Raw genomic sequence first — 21,571 nt, forward strand, 5'->3', positions numbered from 1 at the left:
AATATTGAATGGTAAATCAGATTGGAGAAGCTCAAAAAGAAACAAAAATTGCTAGACATGCTCAGCAGGTCTGACAGCATCTGCGAAAAGAAATCAGAGCTAACGTTTTGGGTCCGGTGTCCCTTCCTCAGAACTCCGAAGCTGAATGGGAATTCCAACTTTTGTACACTCATATGTTGTATTAAGACCCCTAGATTTAGATTCTTGCATATTCATTCTGTTCAATTCGTGCATTATTTTAAAGAATTCCATCAGTTCCCCTTTAAAATCAGGACAGAAAAGTGAACCTTTGTTTTGATTGCAGAATCATGCTCACAATGTAACCGTCATTCTGACGGTTACTGAAAAGGTTGGCAATGTGAACAAGTAAATAATCTCCCTGGACACATGGCTCCAGCTGGTCTCTTCCAAACCAACTATATTAGCTTTTCCCATCATCGTAACATTTCACAAACAAAATGACAGGAGTCTGCCTACAGAAACAATGATAAAATCTTGAAATGGTATTTACAGTCCTCAGTTGCCTCTCTCCCAAAACCTCAGGTAACAATATATCACCAGCCACCTTCTGGACTATGGGTTTGAGGTAAAGCTGAAGAATATGCAGTCATGGTATTTTTTTTTATTATGTACTGTTCATGAGTTTTCTTTTTGATTTGAAACACAAATCGCCATTTTTTTCAATCTCTCGACTCCAAGGTAGGCAGTGATTTATCTGTTTCTACACACATTATCCCTAAACACAAACTAACTTTAAGTCTGCAGCTTTTAGGATCTATTACAAATTTCACTCATCAACTCCTGTGACAAAGCTTAAGGTCTGCATTTGAAGTTTATGGAGATCAACAAAATGATGGAAACTCAAACATGAACTGTTGACTGCCCAGCCAGAAAACTGATATCGGGAGATAAGCTGATGTCCATCAACATTAAAATTTCTTGGTGAGGCTGCAGGTTTAAGTATATAAACTGAAATCTATAGAAATATCTCAAGGAGAAGCAGAGGCCCAGTGATAATGTCAGTAGCCTAGTAATCCAGTATCTCAGGTTTACATTCCAGGGATAAATTTGAATCGCAGCATGGCAGATGGGGAAATTTGAATTCAATATAAAAACCTAGAAGCATTTCAATGGGCTTCTTGTGGTGCAGGGGTAGTGACTCTCCCCTGGCCCAGGAGGCCTGGGTGGTCAGGCAACCCATAATCTCCAGGATTATTACAGAAATATTGACATTTATTCCATAAACTTGGATTAAAAACTCAAAATGTGCAAACCAAGTATAAACCTCACTGGACTTTGCAATTTGAAGAGATAGCATTCAGACAGTCAGGCCTTGAACAATCAAGTTCCCAATGAAACCACACAAGTCTGGAATTGTCTGGCCAGGGACTAACGGCCAAATTGTTTCCAAATGAACTGTTGTTTATTCCTTAGAAATTCTTTTAAGAAATACTCGACAGTCAATTATTTGTGGCATGGGAATGTATGTATACCTGTTGTACAATTCTCCATTTTTAGTAAAAACATGAAATTGACCACTTCACTGCAACTTCAGGTCAAATGCCATAATTAAAAAGGATTCTGTAAAGGCATTGATTCCCTGGTTATACGAGTGGGCACCTTGAGGCTACAGTTCCTTCCAAACATGCCTGCCAAATCTCAAAAGTTATTGTATAACTTGAACTGCTCTCACCACCATCTCCCCACCCAGATAACTATGATTGCATAACTGCTGTTACTGAGACATGTGTTAGACTTCAGCTGCAGTATTGTGTGCAGTTTGGGACACCACACTTTGGGAAGGTTATAAACGTCTTGGAGAGAACACAGATGTCCAAATAAAAGGCTCCAGGTATGAGAAATTTCAGTTACAAGGGTAGATTGGAGAAGTTGAATGCGTTGTCCTTGGAAAGAAGTCAGTAAAGATGATAGCTGGTAGATGTTTTCAAAAAGGAGTGGGGTAGATAGAGCAGATAAGGACAAACTGCTCCTGTGCAAATGATCTTCAAGTATGACAGGGCTCAGAGTTAAAGCGTTTCTCAAAAGTAGCAAATATGATGAGAAACACTTTTCACACAATGGTTCAGGTCTGGAATACATATCCTGGAACTGTGATGGAGGCAAAGGGAATTATTTCTCTAGTCAAATAGTCATCCAATATGCAAGGTCACAGATAAAAGGTAGAACAATGACACTAAGTCAAAATGCTCATTTGGAAAACTGGCCAAATACCTGCCTTTTGCAATATAACACATCTGTAGTCTGTGATTCTTTGCCGAGAATTAGTCTCGAGATTAGAGGTAGCCACCAGCTTAGGCCATCCTTCCCTCAAGCCTAAACAAGTCAATCCTATTTGAATTTATCTATTTTTTTTTATTTGTCCTGCTAGAATTTTATAGGTCCAGAGACTGAAAAAGATTTAAGGGTGGCGCGGTGACTCAGTGGTTAGCACTGCTTCCTCACAGCACCAGGGACTCCGGTTTGGTTCCAGCCTTGAGTGACTGTCTCCGTGGAGTTTGCACGTTCACCTTTTCTTTGCGTGGGTCTCATCCTGTTTCCTCCCACAATCCAAAGGATGTACAGGCTAGGTGAATTGGCTATGCTAAATTGCTAGGTTAGGTGCATAGGGGAATGGGTCTGGGTGGGTAAATCTTTGGAGGGTCAGTGTGAACTTGTTGGGCTAAAGGGCCTATTTCCATACTGTAGGGATTCTAATCTAATCATTGTGACAAGGTTGTCCACTATTGTCCATATTATGAACTTTGTTGAGCGATCAAACTGCATGAAAGTAATGGTTCAAAGTATTTACAGCAGTCATTGCTGAACAATTCAGATGGTGCTTTTCCATTACATATTAACTATGTTAAACATGGTATATTGCGATAGGTTTCCACAAATGTACCGTTTATATGGCTCATGGGAAAATGTCAAAATTGCTGACTGTACAATAAGCAGACCAGTTCATGTGATTCATATCAATGCTTGGAAAGTGGTGAATCCAACTTCAACCAGGGCTTAATTTGGAGAAATAAGGATGCTTTGATCTTTTTCCAATGACACCAAATCTCCAATGGATTAACCTTGTGACATATAGCATTTTCAGGAGTAGCCTTCTTTCATAACTGAACTTCCAGGCATCCAATTCAAGTAATCCCAAATTCAAGATCCAGGATTATGCTAAAGATAAACCTTAAGCAAGAAAGGAGAGGAATGTGGGTTCCAGGTCCCCCTATCCATCAAAAGTATCCTGGAAGGAGAGAGAACACCTAAGGACAAACATGGCATTTTCTTTTTAAAAAAAAGTCCTCACAAAAATCTGGGTTGTGCTATAAATGAATAGGGCTTGGACAAAGCAACCGCTCTGCTTTTTATCCTGGCAGCATGCAAAATGGAGATTTCTCTAATACAGCTACTACATAAACTCAAATTTGGAACAATAGTATCTCACAAGAACAAAAAAATACATACATACTGATGTATACATGCCTAGATTTTGCTAATTACTGGGTTACAGCCAAGCTGACATTCTGTCCCTTCAATTATTAGAACCATTACTCGATGGGGTGTGGTGAGACTATGGTGTAACCAGGCAATGCTCGTGAATTTTCAAGTGATTTGTACTGTTCACCATATTACTTGTCAGGGCCTTTTAGTACCTGCAATGGCTCAAACCCATACTCATCATTTGTCTAATCGTAAATCAATGAGCAGGGTCTCAATCATGATATGCCTGGCAATGGAAGTTCAGAACAAAGTAGCAAACTTGGAAATGAATTACCTAAAAGAGGCAGGTCTGCATTACTTGACCAATGTCTAATCAAACAGTCTAGTTCACCAACAAAATCTGTAGAGAGAAACCAGTCACTGGAACTCAGGATCCTTCCCACTCAATTCGAAATAAACCAGAAGCCAATCTTCTAATGTTCAGAAAGTTCTTGCCGGACAAGAGGTGTCAAATTAACCACTACAGAAAACACATAGCTGCACGGGTTTTAGTTAAATCCAGGAATACCCACGCACACACGATATCCGCAAGCCTTCACACCGCTAGATTGCACCCAAGCACGTAGAATGTGAAATTGTGTGTCTGGATGATCCAAATGAGGTGATGCGTTTATTTTTCAAGCTTCATAAATCCCAATCTTCCTTCTATCCTAGCTCAAATGTTGTTGTTGCCAATTGGAGACTCCTTACTCCCAGTTAATTCAACACAAATATGGGCTTAGCCTTAGGTCTTCGTGATTTGTATGGTCCAATTTCATATAGTATAGTATAAAATGTGTTTGGAAGCAAAAGTATGATGTTGTAGAATTATGAAAATTTTAATTCACAGTACTATAAATGAGCAAAGAATCAGAACATATCTTGAACAGTATTCTTGGATAAGACGAAGCATTATAAATACACATTAATTAGTGGTCAGAAGTGTCACTACAGTTCTCAGTAAATGAATCTATGTTCCTAGCAGCACATGTACGCCATACGTGTGAATGGTCACCCGCTGACTCGTGAGATGAGGAAAGGAAGAACATTCGATTCACTTCACTGATGGAAACATCTTGAAGGCCTGGGATTGCTCCTTCAACGTACGGTTTGCTCTGTTGGCTTTTTGCATAACTGTCTGGAAAGAAAAAAATCAAAATAAGAACTGCAAAACTAATTAATATATTGTGTTAAGTAATAGATGTATTGGACAGTGACATTAAATGTTTTACACTTTACAAATTTATCACTGTCCCATATGAGTACAGAAATTAATGTAGTTTCAGATACACCAAAGCTAGCAGAAATCAGACAATTTATTCTTATCGCATCTTTGTTTTTCTTGTGTCTCTCCTATTTCCATTTGTGTCTTCTGAGTTCATCTTATCCACAAGACCCTCTTCCTGTTCCTCAACCTTATTCCCACTAAACTGCTGAGCACCCAACTTTGCACTTGGTCCCTGTGTTAGTTGATATGTCAATGGTTCTCTTTCTTTAAGTCTGAATCATCCCTACCAGTCAGTAACCAAATCTCAGCTCCACTATCCCAGCAAAGTACTGACCTGTTTCTAACTTCCTCTTCCTCTCCAACATCCTTGAATGTGTTATTGCTTCCCAAGGCCATTTATAGTTTTCTGCAAATCCATGTGTGAATCCCTTCATTGTTTCTATCCCTGTCATACCAAAGTCACAAACAATATCCTATAACAAAGGTAAACTTACCTTCCTCATCATTCTGAAACTGTCAGCATCCTTGACAATGCCATCTTCCTCAAATCCCTCTCTGCTGTTGTCCAGCTAGATGGAACTGCTCTAATCTGGTCCCATATAACTTCTGCCAGAGTATGAATCGCAATGGATTTTCTTCCCACTTCTGCACCACTATTTCTAGTGGTATCAAAGAATTTATCCTTGGCCTCCTCCTGTTTCTCTTCTACATGCTACTCCTCAGCAACATCATCAGGAAGGACAGCATGAGCTTTCAAATGCAGAACCAACTCGATCTCACTAGTCTTTACTCCTGTTACTAAGTCATCAAACTTCTCTCACACGTAATGGGTGAGCAGAAACTTTATGTTGAAAAAGACTGAAATCATCATTTTCAATATAATAGTTGCCAAAACCCTTATTTATGCTTTCAGTACCTCTGGATTTGACTAATCCAACATACTTCTGGCTGGTTTTCCGTTTTCAGCCTTAACTTGCATCATATCAACTCTATCTATTACCCTTCTGGGTTCAAATCCCATCTACTCCAGAGGTGTTCAATAACACTTCTGAACAGAATCATTGAAAAATATCAAACCTAGATAGGGGCAAACTGCTAACTAGTCATAGCTATGAAATCATTTGCACAAGAATGAATGGAGAGTCAACAATAAAACAATTTGTACAGCAAGTTAAAATACAGAATATACTGCATGATGGAGGTCAATTCATAAAAACATAAGAAATAAGAGGGGTAGGCAATTTATTCCACTGTGCTGCTCTGCAATTCAATAAGATCATGGGTGGTCAGATTGTGACCTTAATGCAACTTAGCTGCTTGCTCACAATAACGCCTGACTTCATGGTTGATCAAAAATCTGTCCAATTCATTATAGATTCAATGTCCACTGCTCGCTTTGGAAAATAATTCCAAAGGCCAATCTCAAAGAAGAAATTCCTCATCTCCATCTTAAATGAGAGATCCTTTGTTTTTAAATAGTCTCCCCAGGAGATTACCTCACAATGGCAAACTTCCTCTCTGCATCTACCCTGTCAAGCCCCTTCAGAATATTTTGATTCAACAGTAAACTTTTAAAGAATTTTGAATAAACACTTGATAAAGATAAAATATAGTTCTTTAGTATGACGAAGTATAATTAATCAGATAGATTAATTTCAAACAGCCATGATATACAATGGACCAAATGGCCCCCTTCTGTGCTATAAGGTTCTGTGAAGTCTTGGTATAATTACTTCATTTATTTCATTTATAGATGTAAAGGAGATGCTTATTTCAAATGAGTTAAGGTCTAAACTGTCCTAATTCTGCACTATGAGTACAAAAGTGAAAATATCATATCAGTAAAAAGGGGGATACCGTGAGGCCAGGATGGAGGACTGCACTAAAGACATTGTACTTTGAACTTTACTTTCTATGTTATATTCTTTTGGCAACGTAGGTCACTGCAACCAAGGACTGGGCACACAAAACCAAAGAGTACTTTCAAACTTCGAATTACCTGATTCTTGTCAGAAAATCAAACATTCAGCATAAATTTTCATTTTACAAAAGATGGTTGATTTAAAATTAAATGAATCATTCCCAATAGAAGAAACAAATTAACAAGTTGTTTAGTGATCATATTATTCCATGACCATTTCTAATACTGGTTTGATTTAAATAGTTATTCCCCCTGTTGTGATGTTCAGACTCACCTGTCACAGTATCTACGGAATCCAGTGGAGCCGTGCTCATCATGTTAATTCCACAGAGTAAAATGTACGCAATCACTATCACAACTAGGACATAAATGGGTAGGGCCACAGCCCAGTACCTGTGAAAAATGTTAGTAATGTATTAAATATTTGTGGTGGCGTTATAACCAGCTAAATACACAGAAAATTTACATTAGATTAGATTAGATTAGATTCTCTACAGTGTGGAAACAGGCCCTTCAGCCCAGCAAGTCCACACTGACCCATTCCTCTACATTTACCCCTGACTAATGCACCTAAACTATGGGCAATTTAGCATGGCTAATTCACCTGACCTGCACATTTTTGGACTGTGTGAGGATGCCGGAGCACCTGCAGGAAACCCACGCAGACACGTGGAAAATGTGCAAACTCCACACAGACAGTAGCCAGAGGCGGGAAATGAACCTGGGTCCCTGGTGCTGTGAGGAAACAGTGCTAACCACTGAGCCACCATGTCGCCCTAAATTTCTTATATCTTTCCTTTAAAAATAAAACTGTAAATGTCAGGAAGATAACGTGAACAGTTAACTCTTTTACTGTTTCCTTTTTTTTCATTTCTACAATTACACTTCTTGACATATTTTCAGAAAACATACTTCAGGCAAAATAATGACAGAAGCTAAGGCATTATAAAATTACTGAGTCACGTCAGAGAGTGAAAACGTTGGTACATTACCATAACTAAAGTAAATAACTTGCACTTATACAACTTGTTTTAGTCCTCATGATGTCACAACATGTAAAGTTAGCCAATTAATTACCATTGAAGTATTAGTTTTGTTTGTACAGAGCAATGTCCCAAACAGAAATGCGTTAAGTCCTCCCACCCAGACCAATTAATTCTGTGTAAAAATGTTGGTCAATGGAACAATGCTAAATGGAGGCAACATATTTTGATGCAAAATATTTCTGTGGCAATGTTAAAATCTCTATAATGGGAATTTTTTAAAAAGGAAGGAAACCCTTATGGAAACATGTCTTTAATACTATTTGAACCTGGGATCTTTCTGGGAACTGAGACAACCATAGTATTAAATGAGATACACTAATGTGGAGCCTCAGTTGTCATTAAAATATAATTTTCACTGACACTTACTTCTGCGGCCAGTAAGTGAGATCCACTGAATGTAGCCAAGGTTCTGGAATGTAAGCCCATACTAAATACAGAACTGTTAAACAGAGAAAAAAAACCATTGCAAAAAAGAGAATAAGTGTCATGATAATAACCCATTTCATCAACATCCACTAACACACAGGTTTAAGCAAATTTCATTCTGCCTTGTTAAATGTTTTCAGTATAACTATAACTGACTACTAATGACTACTAGACTTAACCAATATAATTCCTGTTATCACTAATACTGCTTACTCATAACTTCCCCCTGTCACGGCATAGCAAAGGCTTATCTCATCCTTACCATGCTGGATATTACAATGTGCAATGAAATGTTGGTCTTCAGCAACAAAACAAAAGGCTTGCTGTAAAAGATTGCTTTGGAAGATTAATGATGTGGATCAGCCAATTGTAACCTCAGCTGTGAAGTTCCTAATGTCAAATGGCGTATTACTGTTATGAATGTTTATTTTTGCAGGGAGAATAGTAGGCAAATCTAAAGCAACAAATGTAACTAACAAGGAGTCAAGCGTTTGGGAAAAGGGGGGAAAACTAGCAGAGAAATTGATGAGGATAAGAATGATATCAACTCTCCCTTAGACCCCATTGACATTAGTCATAGAAGCCACAGGTTTGTCATGTATTATGGAACCAGTTCATGCCGGATCAAGTATCTTGCAGAACAAATAATTAGAACAAAGAAAATTTATAGCGCAGGAACAGGCCCTTCAGCCCTCCAAGCCTGAGCGGATTCAAATGCACTGTCTAAACCTGTCACCCAACTCCAAAGCATCTGCATCCCTCTGCTCCCCACCTACTCATGCATCTGTCCAGACGCATCCTAAATGCATCTACTGTGCCTGCCTCTATAGCCTCTGCTGGCAACGTGTTCCAAACGCCCACCACCCTCTGTGTAAAGTACTTGCCGGGCGTATCCGCCTTAAACATTTCATCTTTTTCACCCTGAAAGTGTGACATCTCATTATTGAATCCTTCACCATGGGAAAACGCTCATCTCTATCTACCCTGTCTATACACTTCATGATTTTGTAGACCTCAATCAGGGCCCCCTCAGCCTCCATTTTTCTAATGAAAACAATCCTAACCTACTCAACCTCTCTTCAAAAATAGTACCTTCCATACCAGGCAACATCCTCGTAAACTTTCTCTACACCCCCTCAAAAGCGTCCACATTCTTTTGGTAATGTGACGACCAGAACTGTACCCAGATTTCTAAATGTGGCCAAACCAATGTCTTTTACAAATTTAGCATAATCTGCCAGCTCTTGTACTCGAGACCCCATCCGATGAAGGCAAGAATGTCATATGCCTACTTGACCACTCTATTCACCTGTGCAGCAACTTTCAGGGTACAATGGACCTGCACTCCCAGATCTCTCTGCTCATCAACTTTTCCCAAGGTTCTTCCGATAACAGTACAATTCACTCTAGAATTACACTTCTCAAAATGCATCACCTCACAATTGCTTGGATTGAACTCCATCTGCCACTTTTCCGCCCAACTCTCTAGTCTATCTATATTCTCCTGTATTCTTTTGATAGTCCCCTCTGCTTTCTGCTACTCCACAATCTTCGTATCACCTGCAAACTTGCTGATCATACCAACAATGCCCTCTTCCAGATCATTTATGTTCTGGATTAGTGGTGCTGGAAGAGCCTTCATCAGGGCTTTTGCCCGAAACGTCGATTTCGAAGCTACTTGGATGCTGCCTGAACTGCTGTGCTCTTCCAGCACCACTAATCCAGAATCTGGTTTCCAGCATCTGCAGTCATTGTTTTTACCTCGGATCATTTATGTATATCACGAACAACAGTAACCCCAGCACTGATCCCTGTGGAACTCCACTAGTCACCTTTCTCCATTTCGAGAAACTCTCTTCGACTACTTCTGTCTCCTATTGCTCAACCAGTTCTTCATCCAACAAGCTAGAACACACTGCACACCATGTGACTTCACTTTCTCCATTAGTTTACTATGGAGAACCTTATCAAATGCTTTACTAAAGTCTATGTATATGACATCTACAGCCCTTCCTTCATCTATCAACTTGGTCACTTCCTCAAAAGAACTCTATTAAGTTGGTAATGCACGATCCCCCTCGCACAAAACCAAGTTGCCTATCACTGATAAGCCCATTCTTGTCCAAATATAAATAGATTTCATCCCTCAGTACCTTCTCCAGCAACTTCCCTACCACTGATGTCAGGCTCACTGGTCTGTAGTTACCTGGAATATCCCTATTACCCTTCTCGTACAGGGGGACAATGTGAGCAACCCTCCAATCCTCTGGCACTTCACCTGTATTTAAGAATGCTACAAAGATATCTGTCAGAGCCCCAGCTATTTCCTCTCTCGCCTCCCTCAGCAACCTGGGGTAGATCCCATCCTGTCCTGGGGATTTGACCACCTTAATAACCTCTAGCCTACCCAACATATCTTCCCTACTTACGTCAATGTGTTCCAGAGTAATCAAACTTCTATCTCTAATCTCAACATTCCCCTCTACTCAATGAACACTGATGCAAAGTGATCATTCAGAATCTCACCCATTTTCTCAGGTTCGACACAGCCTTCCTTCCTTATCCTCTAGTGGATCAACCCTTTCTCTAGTTACCCACTTGCATCTTATAGAAGAATAAAAGGCTTTGGGATTCTCCTTAATTCTGCTCACTAAAGCTCTTTCATGACCCCCTTTTAGCCTGCTTGATTCCTTGTTTAAGGCTGGCTCTACTCTCCCGATATTCCTCCAGAGCCATTCTGTTCTTAGCTACCTGGACCTTATCTATGCTTCCCTTTTCCTCTTGGCTAGTCGTACGATTTCTCCTGTCATCCACAGTTCACAAATCTTGCCTTTCCTATCATTTGCTTTCAATCGGACATGCCTATCCTTCACTATCTTTAACCTATATTTGAAAGCCTCCCACATATCAATCGTAGACTTCCTTTCAAATACCTGTGTCCAATCCACATTTCCCAGCTCCTGCCTAAATTTTGATATAATTGGCCTTGGCCCAGTTTAGTACTGTTCCCTTAGGACCACTCTCATCTTTGTCCATGAATATTCTAAAACTTACAGAATTGTGGTCACTGTTCCCAAAGAAATCCCCCATTGCAACTTCTACCACCTGGCCTGGCTTATTCCCTAACACCAGGTCCAATATGGCCCCTTCCCTTATTGGAGTATTGACATACTGCTCTAGAAAACTCTCCTGGACACTTCTTACAAATTCTGCCCCATTCTGACACTAGGTGCATCCCAGTCAATGTTAGAAAAATTAAAATCGCCCGTCACCACTACCCTGTTGCCTCTCCACCTTTCTATAATCTGGTTACCTATTTGTTCTTCTACCTCATGCTCACTGTTGGGAGGTCTGTAGTATAGCCCCAACAATGTAACTGCACCCTTCTTATTTCTCAGCTCCACCCATAATTCCTCACTACTCAAGCCCTCCATAGTGTCCTCCTTTAGCACAGCAGTGATATCATCCCTGACCAGCAATGCAACTCCTCCCCCCTTTTACTTCCCTCCCTGTCCTGTCTGAAGCGTCTATATCCTGGAACATTTAGTTGCCAATCATGCCCTTTCTTCAACTAAGTCTCTGTGATTGCAATTCCCAAGCATTCTCGAATTTTAACTTTTCTGCAAGCTTCAAATTGTTTTTTCGAGTTTATTTAGATAGGACCATCTCTCAGGACTTGTATAGTCAACAACAAGCTAATCTTTTACAATAGGGACAAAAATAAAGACTATTCACAGCCAACCACATTTGTGGCACTAAACCAAATGCATGTAAATCTAGTGCACTTAATGTTACTTACTGAATGCAAACTTTGAGGCGAGGAACAAGACAAATCCATAAATTGCCCTTTCAGGTAATGGTGAAGGGGAGTTTACCACCATTGTTCATTTCTGATAAAGAAGAGTTTATTTTGAGTGAAAAATATCCTTGGGAGAGACCTTGTAACATCACATATCTGAACAGCTACAGTCCAAATGAATTCACACATTACAGAGAAATTCTTCACTTAACATGGAAGCTTTATTCCTGAGAAGTAAGACTTACAATGAAACAACATTACACAAAGCAAATTTTCCCATAAAAATTAATGTATAAACTGGAGTTAGATTCTTTTGGATAATTTGACACATTACCAAGTATTGATTGCTGATATATGTGTAGTAATACAGAAATACAGCCACAATCTAATTATGGAATCATAATTACAACCCATTTATAAAACAAAGAACTGGAGATGGTGGAAATCTGAAGCAAAAAATAGGAAGTGCTGGAGAAACTCAGCAGACCTAACAGCATCAATGGAGAGGAAAAGAGTTAATATTTCAAGTCCAGTGACTCTTTATCACAGTGAAGTCCAATGATAAACAGTCACAGAACTCAATGTTAATTCTGTTTTTCTTTCCATAGATACTGCTAGACCCGCTGAGTTTTTCCAGCACTTTGTTTAATGTAACAAAAACACTCATGATTTGTGAACTAACTTATTGCTGCCAGAGAAAACAACACATTATACCATCATACAAACCCACTGAAGTCTCTCTATAACCACCCCTCAAAAGTTCACTGCCAGGTTTTAATGTTTATTGCTTCCACTTGTAATTGACATTTATATTCAATCTCAGATTTTAACTCTCATTGTTATAATCCACATATATATTGCACAATTATTTTCCTTTTTAGGAGTCAAATAAAATAGAGGTACAATTGAAACTCCCTTTCCCATGAGCCTCAGCCCCAAACTGTACATGATTATCCCCTTCCACACTAATACATTTCATGTTTCAGACTGAACATCCTAAAGGCCAATTTAAAAACATTGAAACTTAGAAAATAGCTGCAAGAGTAGGCTATTCTGCTGTTTAAGCCTGCATCATCATTCAATATTATCATGGCTAATCATGCAATTTCAGTATTCCATTCCGATTTTTCTCCATATTCTTTGATGCCTTGAATTGCAAGGGCCGCATCCAACTCCCTCCTGAATATATTTAATGAACTGGCCCAAACAGCTTCATGTGGGAGAGAATTCCACAGGTTCACAACTCTGAGTGAAGAAAGTCTTCCTCATCTCAGTCCTGAATGGCTTACCCCAGTCTTATACTGTGACCCATTTACTTAAAAGGTCAGAAACTGACAGTTTTATTTAACTATCAGACTGGGTTCAAATCAAACTAAAGACACTGAGGTGCAAATATACTTTAATTTCCATGGCATTTTAAAATTTTATTTAAATGTGTAAAGCCGTTCAGTTTTTTTTAAAAAAGAAACATGCGTTTTCGTTCTGCACTATTATGAGGCAAAGGCTGTAGCATGCTCACCCCGAAAGAACAACAAACTTAGTTCAGGGTTCAGTCCAATTAGCAAGTGGACAATTTCACTGAAGCTGAGCCCATGGTCAAGGGGAAATGTTAATAAATCATGTCAACAGCAGGCTGGCTGGACAAGTGCATTGACAACTAGATTGCTCAGCTCTCGGTAATCTTTATGTGTAAAGATCCAAACTGCCACTGACTATACTCCACCCCTGGCCTTTACCCAAGCACTTAACAAAATACCAATTATAAACCTCCCTCACTTATCTTTGTTTCAACTGAATCCTGTACCGACGAGAGTCCCAGAGGGAGCGCGGCCGATTCCCACATCTCCCATTCTTTTCTCTTACCTACAAACACTCCTGGGTAGTGCCGTAAAAGGCCAGGCCGCGAGTTTGTAATTGGAAGATATCTCAAATTTTTAAGAAAATACAACCTCTGCCATCAGCATCCGCCCCGCACCAACATGGCGGCACTTCCTGTGCATGGCGCATGCGTCAGGTTCTGTTGCTGCTGTTCAGTGAGACACAGGGCAATCTGAAATGTTATAAAAACACTGCAGATGTTCTGGGCACCATGCAGTGATATATAAGGACTGCAGATATTATATGACTGCATGACAGCCAGTGTAAGAGACACTGCAGATATTGCACTGGACATCATTCCGTTATATAAAACAATGCAGAAATTGTGCTGGATATTATGCAGTAATATACAAACACTGCATAAGGCATCATGCAATAATATACACCACCGACCATCTTCAACACACTGCACAATATAAAGCAATCGACAAAGACTGCAGATATTGCACAATGCAAATCAGACACGCTGACCACTGTAGAGCTATAAATTGCAGATAAACATTGCAGATATTGTACTCAGGACCATAGAGGTTATCTTGCGCAGCAGCTGTGTAACATTGCACATAAGCCAATGTGTGGTTTCTTTTCATTTATCCATGGGAAAAAGTGTTGTTTGTTAGGCCAACATTGATTACGCATCTCCAATTACCTTGGTAAAGGTGGAGCAGTTGCCTTGTTGAGCTGCTGCAGTCTTTGAGTTACAGGGATAGCCACAGTGTTGTGTTTGAAGTGCTAGGATTCTGCTCCATCTATAATGAGTGAGATATTTCTAGGTAGGGAAAAAATATGGCTTGACAAGGAATTTGCAGATGTTGATGTTCCCATGCATCTGCAGGTAGGAGAGGTTTATAGGTGGTGGACAGTATGTGAATCATTTTAAGTACTGCAGAAATAATGTATTTATCAGCCATGTATAGAGGACTCTGTTCATTAGGGCAAAGTGGACAGAAGCATGATATTGTTGATATCAGGATACAGCAGCAGTATTTACTTTAATTAAAATTCACAATTTCTGTGACACTGGCATTTTCTGCAACACCCGACTGATTCCTGGGATGGCAGGACTGACATTTGAGGAGTGACTGGATCTATTAGGACTGTACTCACTTGTAAAAATAAGGGGACACTTCATAGAAACTTAATAATTCCAACAGGACTTGACAGGATAAACACAGCAAGAATGATCCCAATGACCATGGAGTCCACAACTAGGGGTCACTGTCCAAGAATACAGGGTCAGCCATTTAGCACTGAGGTGAGGAGAAATTTCTTCACCCAGAGAGTGTTGAGCTTGTGGCATTCCCTGCCAAAAAAAGCAGTTGAAACCAAAATATTGAATGTTTTCAAGAGGAGATAGATACAATTCTTGGAGCTAAAAGGATCAAGGATATGGGGGAAAAGTGGCAGCAAGGTATGGATTTAGACGATCAGCTATGATAATAGTGAATGGTGGAGCAGGCTTAAGGGGCCCAATGTCTTACTCCTGCTCTGACTTACCACATTTCAATGTTTCTATTCTCCAGCTAAGAAAAGAGGCACATGCCACAGACGATCAGGTACAAGTACATTTCACCATTCCCCAACAAGCTGTCAGTAACTAATGGAAATGCCACAATGAACATTATCAATCTTTTTATATTCTTTCCGAAACTGCACTTGTGCTCATCATTTTGTTGTGACTAGAAGAACAGTAAATGCCTAAAATCTGTACTTTGCTCTCCTGTTATCAGGTGCCTTGCTTCAATCCCAGACCTGTGGTGCTTGCTGATCCCAGTATTGTAGTTTTGTCTTCGGTGCTCACAAACCAGTGTAATAAATCAAACAGGGTTCCCACTCCAGTAATCCTGGCAGGCATAAACACCACATACAGATCTGTTTATATTTGTGTGTGATGCATACGATGGTTGAATAATCTGCTAACATTTACTGCCTGCACTTGCACAGAAATAAAATTCGCAAGTGTGTGGTTTAAGCAATTATTGAATCCAAAGGAAGAATTGCTTAATTAGAGAAGGAAGCTTCAGGAAGAGGAACTTGATTTGGCAAAATATATGTGTGTATTTCAACTTAGAGAAGACCTTAAATATGAACGTTCCCACTTTCCCCAGCTATCACTAACATCGTTATTCAAATTTCTACACTTAGTACTGCAAGTGAATATCTGTTATTGCTGCAATTACTCAGCACTTACCTTTTAATGGAATTTTGGTCCATTACAGCAGAAGTAATCAATAATGGAGTCTGTGCTGTGTAAACAGAAAGTGTTAAATACTTTCAACCCAGTCAGTGAAGATCTGTCCAATAGTCACCCTCGTCTAAGTATACAAAAACTTAATAGCGTATCTGGTTCCCCTGCAGTGCTCCATTACTGAGGCACAAAACGTGATGACACATATTGCACTGATCTGTGATAAGCAGGGAGTCTGAGACCAACAGGAAAACTAAAGTCAGCAAAAGTTCATCATTGCAGTTGACCTTTGTATGCCCTGTGGACCATCCTGGTCAATGGAATGTCAGAGGGTCACTGACTGGTCAGTGCAACAGAGATAGCAGAGGTCCCAGCCAGAAAAGACATTGAGGATTCTTCAACTTTAATAATGACGATGTTAAGCTGCAATGGTAAATGGAGGACTGAAACAGCAGCTGATCTGCTAGTTTAACAGTAAATCATGCTCTCACACAAACAAGTTCAAATTCCACCCTTTCAACACGTTGGAGGTTGAGATTATGTTTTCGTTCTAATTACCATTGAAACCAGATCAGACATGGCAACAATATATGTGCCACTGTACACACAAGAAATTTCACATATTTGGAGGCATTTTCAGTGAAATACTCAGCTATTATGATTGGACTGGTGGAAATTAAGAAGCATTCTACCACTCCAAGCTATGATAAACAATTGGTTCCACTCAAACTGTACAGTGAAAATTCTTACTAATCCCACATAACAGAAGAAGTGGCTATATATTGAGTGAGGTCATTACAATACTTAGGATATTGGAGTTTCTTTCTGTGTGACTGATCCAAGTTAGTTGCAGATTGAAAGCTCAGCTTGGGTGAAACTCAGAACAGCACGAAACAGAGCTGCACTAAACAACTAGACAGAGAGAAGACTTATGTGGTATGCAGGTGTACAGGGGACAAGTTGCAGAGATCTTCTATAGAGTTCCAAGGATTTTTACTTAGCGGTGCACACTTGAAGGGTCAAAAGGCCTGTTCTGTACTGTATGACTCTGTGACACTGTCACGGATGCCAATCTCCAACCAATTAGATTCCCACTACTTGATATCAAAAAATGGCTTAAGAACTGGATACTTCAAAAGGCTATGGGGCCTAACACTATGCTGGCTATACGGACTTGTACTACTGACATGCCACACCTGTATGAAGGTGGATAAATCCCCTGGTCCTGACTAGATTTATCCAAGAACATTGCAGGAGACTAGAGAAGAAATTCTGGGGGCTCTGGATAATATTTTTGCATCATCTGTTAACCACGGGTGAGGTCCCATAAGAGTGAAGGTAGCAAATGTTGTGCAATATTATTCAAGGGCTACAAAGAAAACCCTAGGAACAATAGACCAGTAAGCCTAACATCTGTGGTAGGTAAGTTACTTGAGAAGATTCTGAGAGATAAGACATACTTGCATTTGGAAAGACAGGGTTTGATTAGGAGCAGTCAGCACAGTTTTGTGTGTGGGTGATCACAGTCAAAATGTGAGATTCTGGAAAAGCACAGCAGGTCAGGCAGCATCCAAGGAGCAAGAGAGTCAACATTTCAGGCATAAGTACTTCATCAGGAAGGTAGGGATGGGGAAGGGGGCTGAGAGATAAATAGGAGGGTAGGGGTGGGGGTAAGAAAATTTATGAGAGTTCCTCGATGAAGTGACCAGGAAGGTTGATAAGGACAGGGCAATAGATGTAGCCTATATGGATTTTAGTAAGGACTTTGATAAGGTTCCACGTGGTAGGCTGCTCTGGAAGGTTAGATCGCATGGAATCCAGGGGGGAGCTGGGAAATTGGATACACAATTGGCTTGATAGTAGGAAGCAGAGGGTAATAATGGAAGGATGCTTGTTGGACTGGAGGCCTGTGACTAGTGGAGTGCCTTAGGAGTCAGTGCTGGGCCCATTGCTCTTTGTTAGCTATATCAATGATTTGGATAAAAATATACAAGGCGTGATTAGTAAATTTGCACATGACACTAAAATAGGAGGTATCATGAATAGCGAAGATGATTATCGGAAATTACAGCAAGACCTTCATCAGCAGGGGAAGTGGGCCGAGAAATGGCAAATGGAGCTTAACATAGATAAATGTGAGGTCTTCTATTGTGGGAGTCAAATCAAGGTAGGAATTTCATGGTGAATGATCGGGCCTTAAGGAGTGTAGTAGAACAGAGGGACCTTGGAGTTCAGGTGCACAGTTCTTTGAAAGTAGAATCACAGGCAGACAGGAGAGTGAAGAAAAGTTTTGGCACACTGACCTTCTTCAGTCAGGAGATTGAGTATAGAAGTTGGGAAGTGTGGGATGTAGGAAAAATAGTGTTACTTCTGCAATTCTAATTACTTTACAAAGTAAATGAACTCACACCAGTGTGTAATTGTTTTAGCCAAGAGCTGAGTCAACAAGAATGGAAACTATGTGGAGGAAATACATAATTGTTTTTGTATTAGCTAAAATTGTATGCAAGAATGAAACGTGACTGCAAAACAATGGTAGATATTACAGGCGAATAGATAAGATGCTGTGAGGGGAGGAAGTTAAGCTAGATACGCCTGTACAAACAGTAGGTATAAACATCTGTTTCCCACTTTTACAGAAACACAGGAACAAACCCCAATTAAAAGGGTCATAAGGATCATTATGGTAGGGAAAAGGTACAGATGGAGGGAGTAGATAATGGTGAAGAAAGGATATGCCTAACAATGACCCACAGCGGGATGAGGTCAAACAGCCTTGTGAGGCCAGAAATAAGCATTTTGTCACAGACAAGGCCAGATTATGCAAGAGATGAACAGGAGTAATGGGTGCCGGTCTTAGGGGAGTGGAAGATGTAAACAGGGGAGGAGCAATGAGAAAAAAAAGGAATCAAATTATATAAATATTGTGTATTAATTGAATTTGGGGTGTGTATGTCCCTTGCCGTGTAGACACTGGACATCACACCCTCTTGCAAGAGTAAAATAAAGGATACTACTGATTCAGATTGTGTCTCGGACTGCAATTATTGAAGTGTGTGAGCTTTGTTTCTCACAGAAGTCATGTTGCAGCTGTACAGGATGTTGGTGAGATTGCAGTTGGAGTATTGTGTTCAGTTTTGGTCACCTAGTCATAAGAAGGATGTTATTAAACTGCAAAGAGTGCAGAAGAAATTTACAAGGATGTTGCCAGGACTCAACGATCTGAGTTATAGGGAGAAATTGGACATCTGGAATTTTTTTTTCTTTAGAGCATAGGAAGCTAAGGGGGGGATCTTATAGAAGTGTATAAAATCATGAGAGGCATGGATAGGGTGAACACACTCAGTCTTTTCCCAGGGTTGGGGAATCGAGGACAAGAGGGAATCAATTTATGGTTAGAAAGGAAAGAATAAAAGAGAACCTGAGGGGCAACTTTTTTTTTGGAAATATAGAGGGTGGTAGGCATATGGAATAAGCTGCCAGTGTAAGTGGTTGAGGAGGGTACATTAACAACAGCTAAAAGGCATTTGGACAAATACATGGAAAGGAAAAGGTTTAGAAGGATTTGGGCTAAGGAAGGGAAATAAAGTTAGGGTTGATGGACATTTTGGTCTGTATGGACAAGTTTGGGCCAAAGGGCCTGTCTCAGTATTGTAGGACTCTATAACTCCATGGCCCTGAGCCAAGCTGTTCCAATACAATGACAACACTAGCATTCACCCAACAATGTGGAAAACTGTCCAGTATGGCATGTACACAAAAATTAGAATAAATCCCAGAGTGCCAATCACTGCAGTATGTTTTATTCCACTCATGATCATCAGCAAAGTGATGGAAGGTGTCTTCAACAGTGCTAATATGCAGTACCCTGATCATTGATTGGGTTTGGTTAGGGCCACTCAACTCCTGCTGTCATTACAGCCTTGGTTCAAATATGGACCAAAGAGCTGAAGTGCAGAGGTAACAGTGACAACAAAGCTTCAATTATCCAAGTGTGGAATCAAGGGCCTTCACAAAACTGGATTCAATGGGAATCGGGGGAAGCTCTGCTACTTGGAGTCATTTCTAGCACACAGGAATATAGTAATTTCATTGTTGGAGGTCACTGAGCTTCAGGACATCTCTGCAAGAGTCCTAGGCCCAAGAATCTTCAGCTGCTTCATCAACAACTTTCCCACCATCATACAATCAGAAGTGGGGATGTTCACCAATAAATACACATGTTCAGCACTATTTGCATCTCCTCAGATACTGAAGCAGTCTACACCCAAATGCAGCAAGACATGGATAAAATCCAGGTTGTCTGAAAATGTGGTAAGTATCATTTGTGTCAAACAAGTACCAGGCAGTGACCATCTCTGATAAAAGATAACTTAATTATTGCTGCTTGACATTCAATGGCATTACCATCACTGGATCCCACATTATCAACATTAACGAGAAACGGAACTGGATTAGCCATGCAAATACTGAGCAGGTCAGAGGCTGGGAATCTTGCAGCAAGTAACTCACCTGCCCACCATCTACAAGGCACAAGTCAGGTGTGTGATGGATTACTCCATACTTGGCTGGATGAGTACAGTTCCAACAACACAAGATGCTTGGTACCATCCAGGACATAATAGCTTGCTTGTTTGGTACCACATTCCTCAAACAGTTAACCTCATTGCATTGATTCTCAGTCCTCCTTCACCGCCGCTCCCTCACCACCAGACGCCTGGAGGAAGAACGCCTCATCTTCCGCCTCGGAACACTTCAACCCCAGGGCATCAATGTGGACTTCAACAGCTTCCTCATTTCCCCTTCCCCCACCTCCCCCTAGTTCTAAACTTCCAGCTCAGCACTGTCCCCATGACTTGTCCGAACTTGTCCTACCTGCCTATCTCCTATTCCACCTATCCACTCCACCCTCTCCTCCCTGACCTATTACCTTCATCCCCTCCCCCACTCACCCATTGTACTCTATGCTACTCTCTCCCCACCCCCACCGTCCTCTAGCTTATCTCTCCACGCTTCAGGCTCACTGCCTTTATTCCTGATGAAGGACTTTTGCCCGAAACGGTGATTTCGAAGCTCCTTGGATGCTGCCTGAACTGCTGTGCTCTTCCAGCATCACTAATCCAGAATCTGGTTTCCAGCATCTGCAGTCATTGTTTTTACCTCATTGATTCTCAGTAGTGGCATTGTGTACAATCTACTAGATGCACTGCAGAAATTCACCAGAGTTCCTTTGACAGCACCTGCCAAACTCTTGAACACTATCATCTTTAAGGACAAGGGCAGCAGATACATGGGAACACAACCAACTGGAAGTTCTCCTCCAAGTCACTCACCATCCTCACTTCGACGAATCACAGAAATGTCACTTCTACAGAGAAGTGCAGAAGGAGGCCGTTCAAATGAGCATCATTACTTACTGCAATCTCCTGCATTTTCCCCATTCCTTTGCACATTATTTCTATCCAGATGATCAAACAATGCCTCAACTGAACCTACATTCACCATACTTTCCAGGCAGTATTTTCCATATATAATAATTTAATTTTTTTTTCTCACATCATATTTCCCTCTTTGGAAAATCACTTTAATCTGTGGCCTCTGG

The 21,571-nt window shown here is 40.4% G+C and overlaps 1 protein-coding gene across 1 annotated transcript; it reads right to left on the reverse strand.

Moving 5' to 3' along the window:
- Positions 1-4,296: 4,296 nt before the first annotated feature.
- On the reverse strand, positions 4,297-13,961 carry pigp (phosphatidylinositol glycan anchor biosynthesis, class P). The gene is made up of 5 exons (XM_072585638.1): positions 13,767-13,961; positions 11,904-11,994; positions 8,045-8,117; positions 6,907-7,025; positions 4,297-4,621 (listed from the first exon to the last, which is right to left on the reverse strand). The coding sequence occupies exons 2-5, from the start codon at positions 11,983-11,985 to the stop codon at positions 4,413-4,415; spliced, it is 483 nt and encodes a 160-aa protein (XP_072441739.1). The 5' UTR covers positions 11,986-11,994; positions 13,767-13,961; the 3' UTR covers positions 4,297-4,412.
- Positions 13,962-21,571: the final 7,610 nt, after the last annotated feature.

Source organism: Chiloscyllium punctatum, chromosome 15 (genome assembly GCF_047496795.1).
Source record: "Chiloscyllium punctatum isolate Juve2018m chromosome 15, sChiPun1.3, whole genome shotgun sequence".
In the NCBI taxonomy this organism is placed as follows: domain Eukaryota; kingdom Metazoa; phylum Chordata; class Chondrichthyes; order Orectolobiformes; family Hemiscylliidae; genus Chiloscyllium; species Chiloscyllium punctatum.

Coding starts and splice junctions, on each gene's coding strand:
- pigp (XM_072585638.1), bottom strand. CDS start 11,985: ATGGTGGTAAACTCCCCTTCACCATTACCTGAAAGGGCAATTTATGGA. Junction 7,026..8,044: donor CTCACTTACTGGCCGCAGAA/GTAAGTGTCAGT, acceptor CATTTTTCACAG/GTACTGGGCTGTGGCCCTAC. Junction 4,622..6,906: donor TTCCGTAGATACTGTGACAG/GTGAGTCTGAAC, acceptor TTTTCTTTCCAG/ACAGTTATGCAAAAAGCCAA.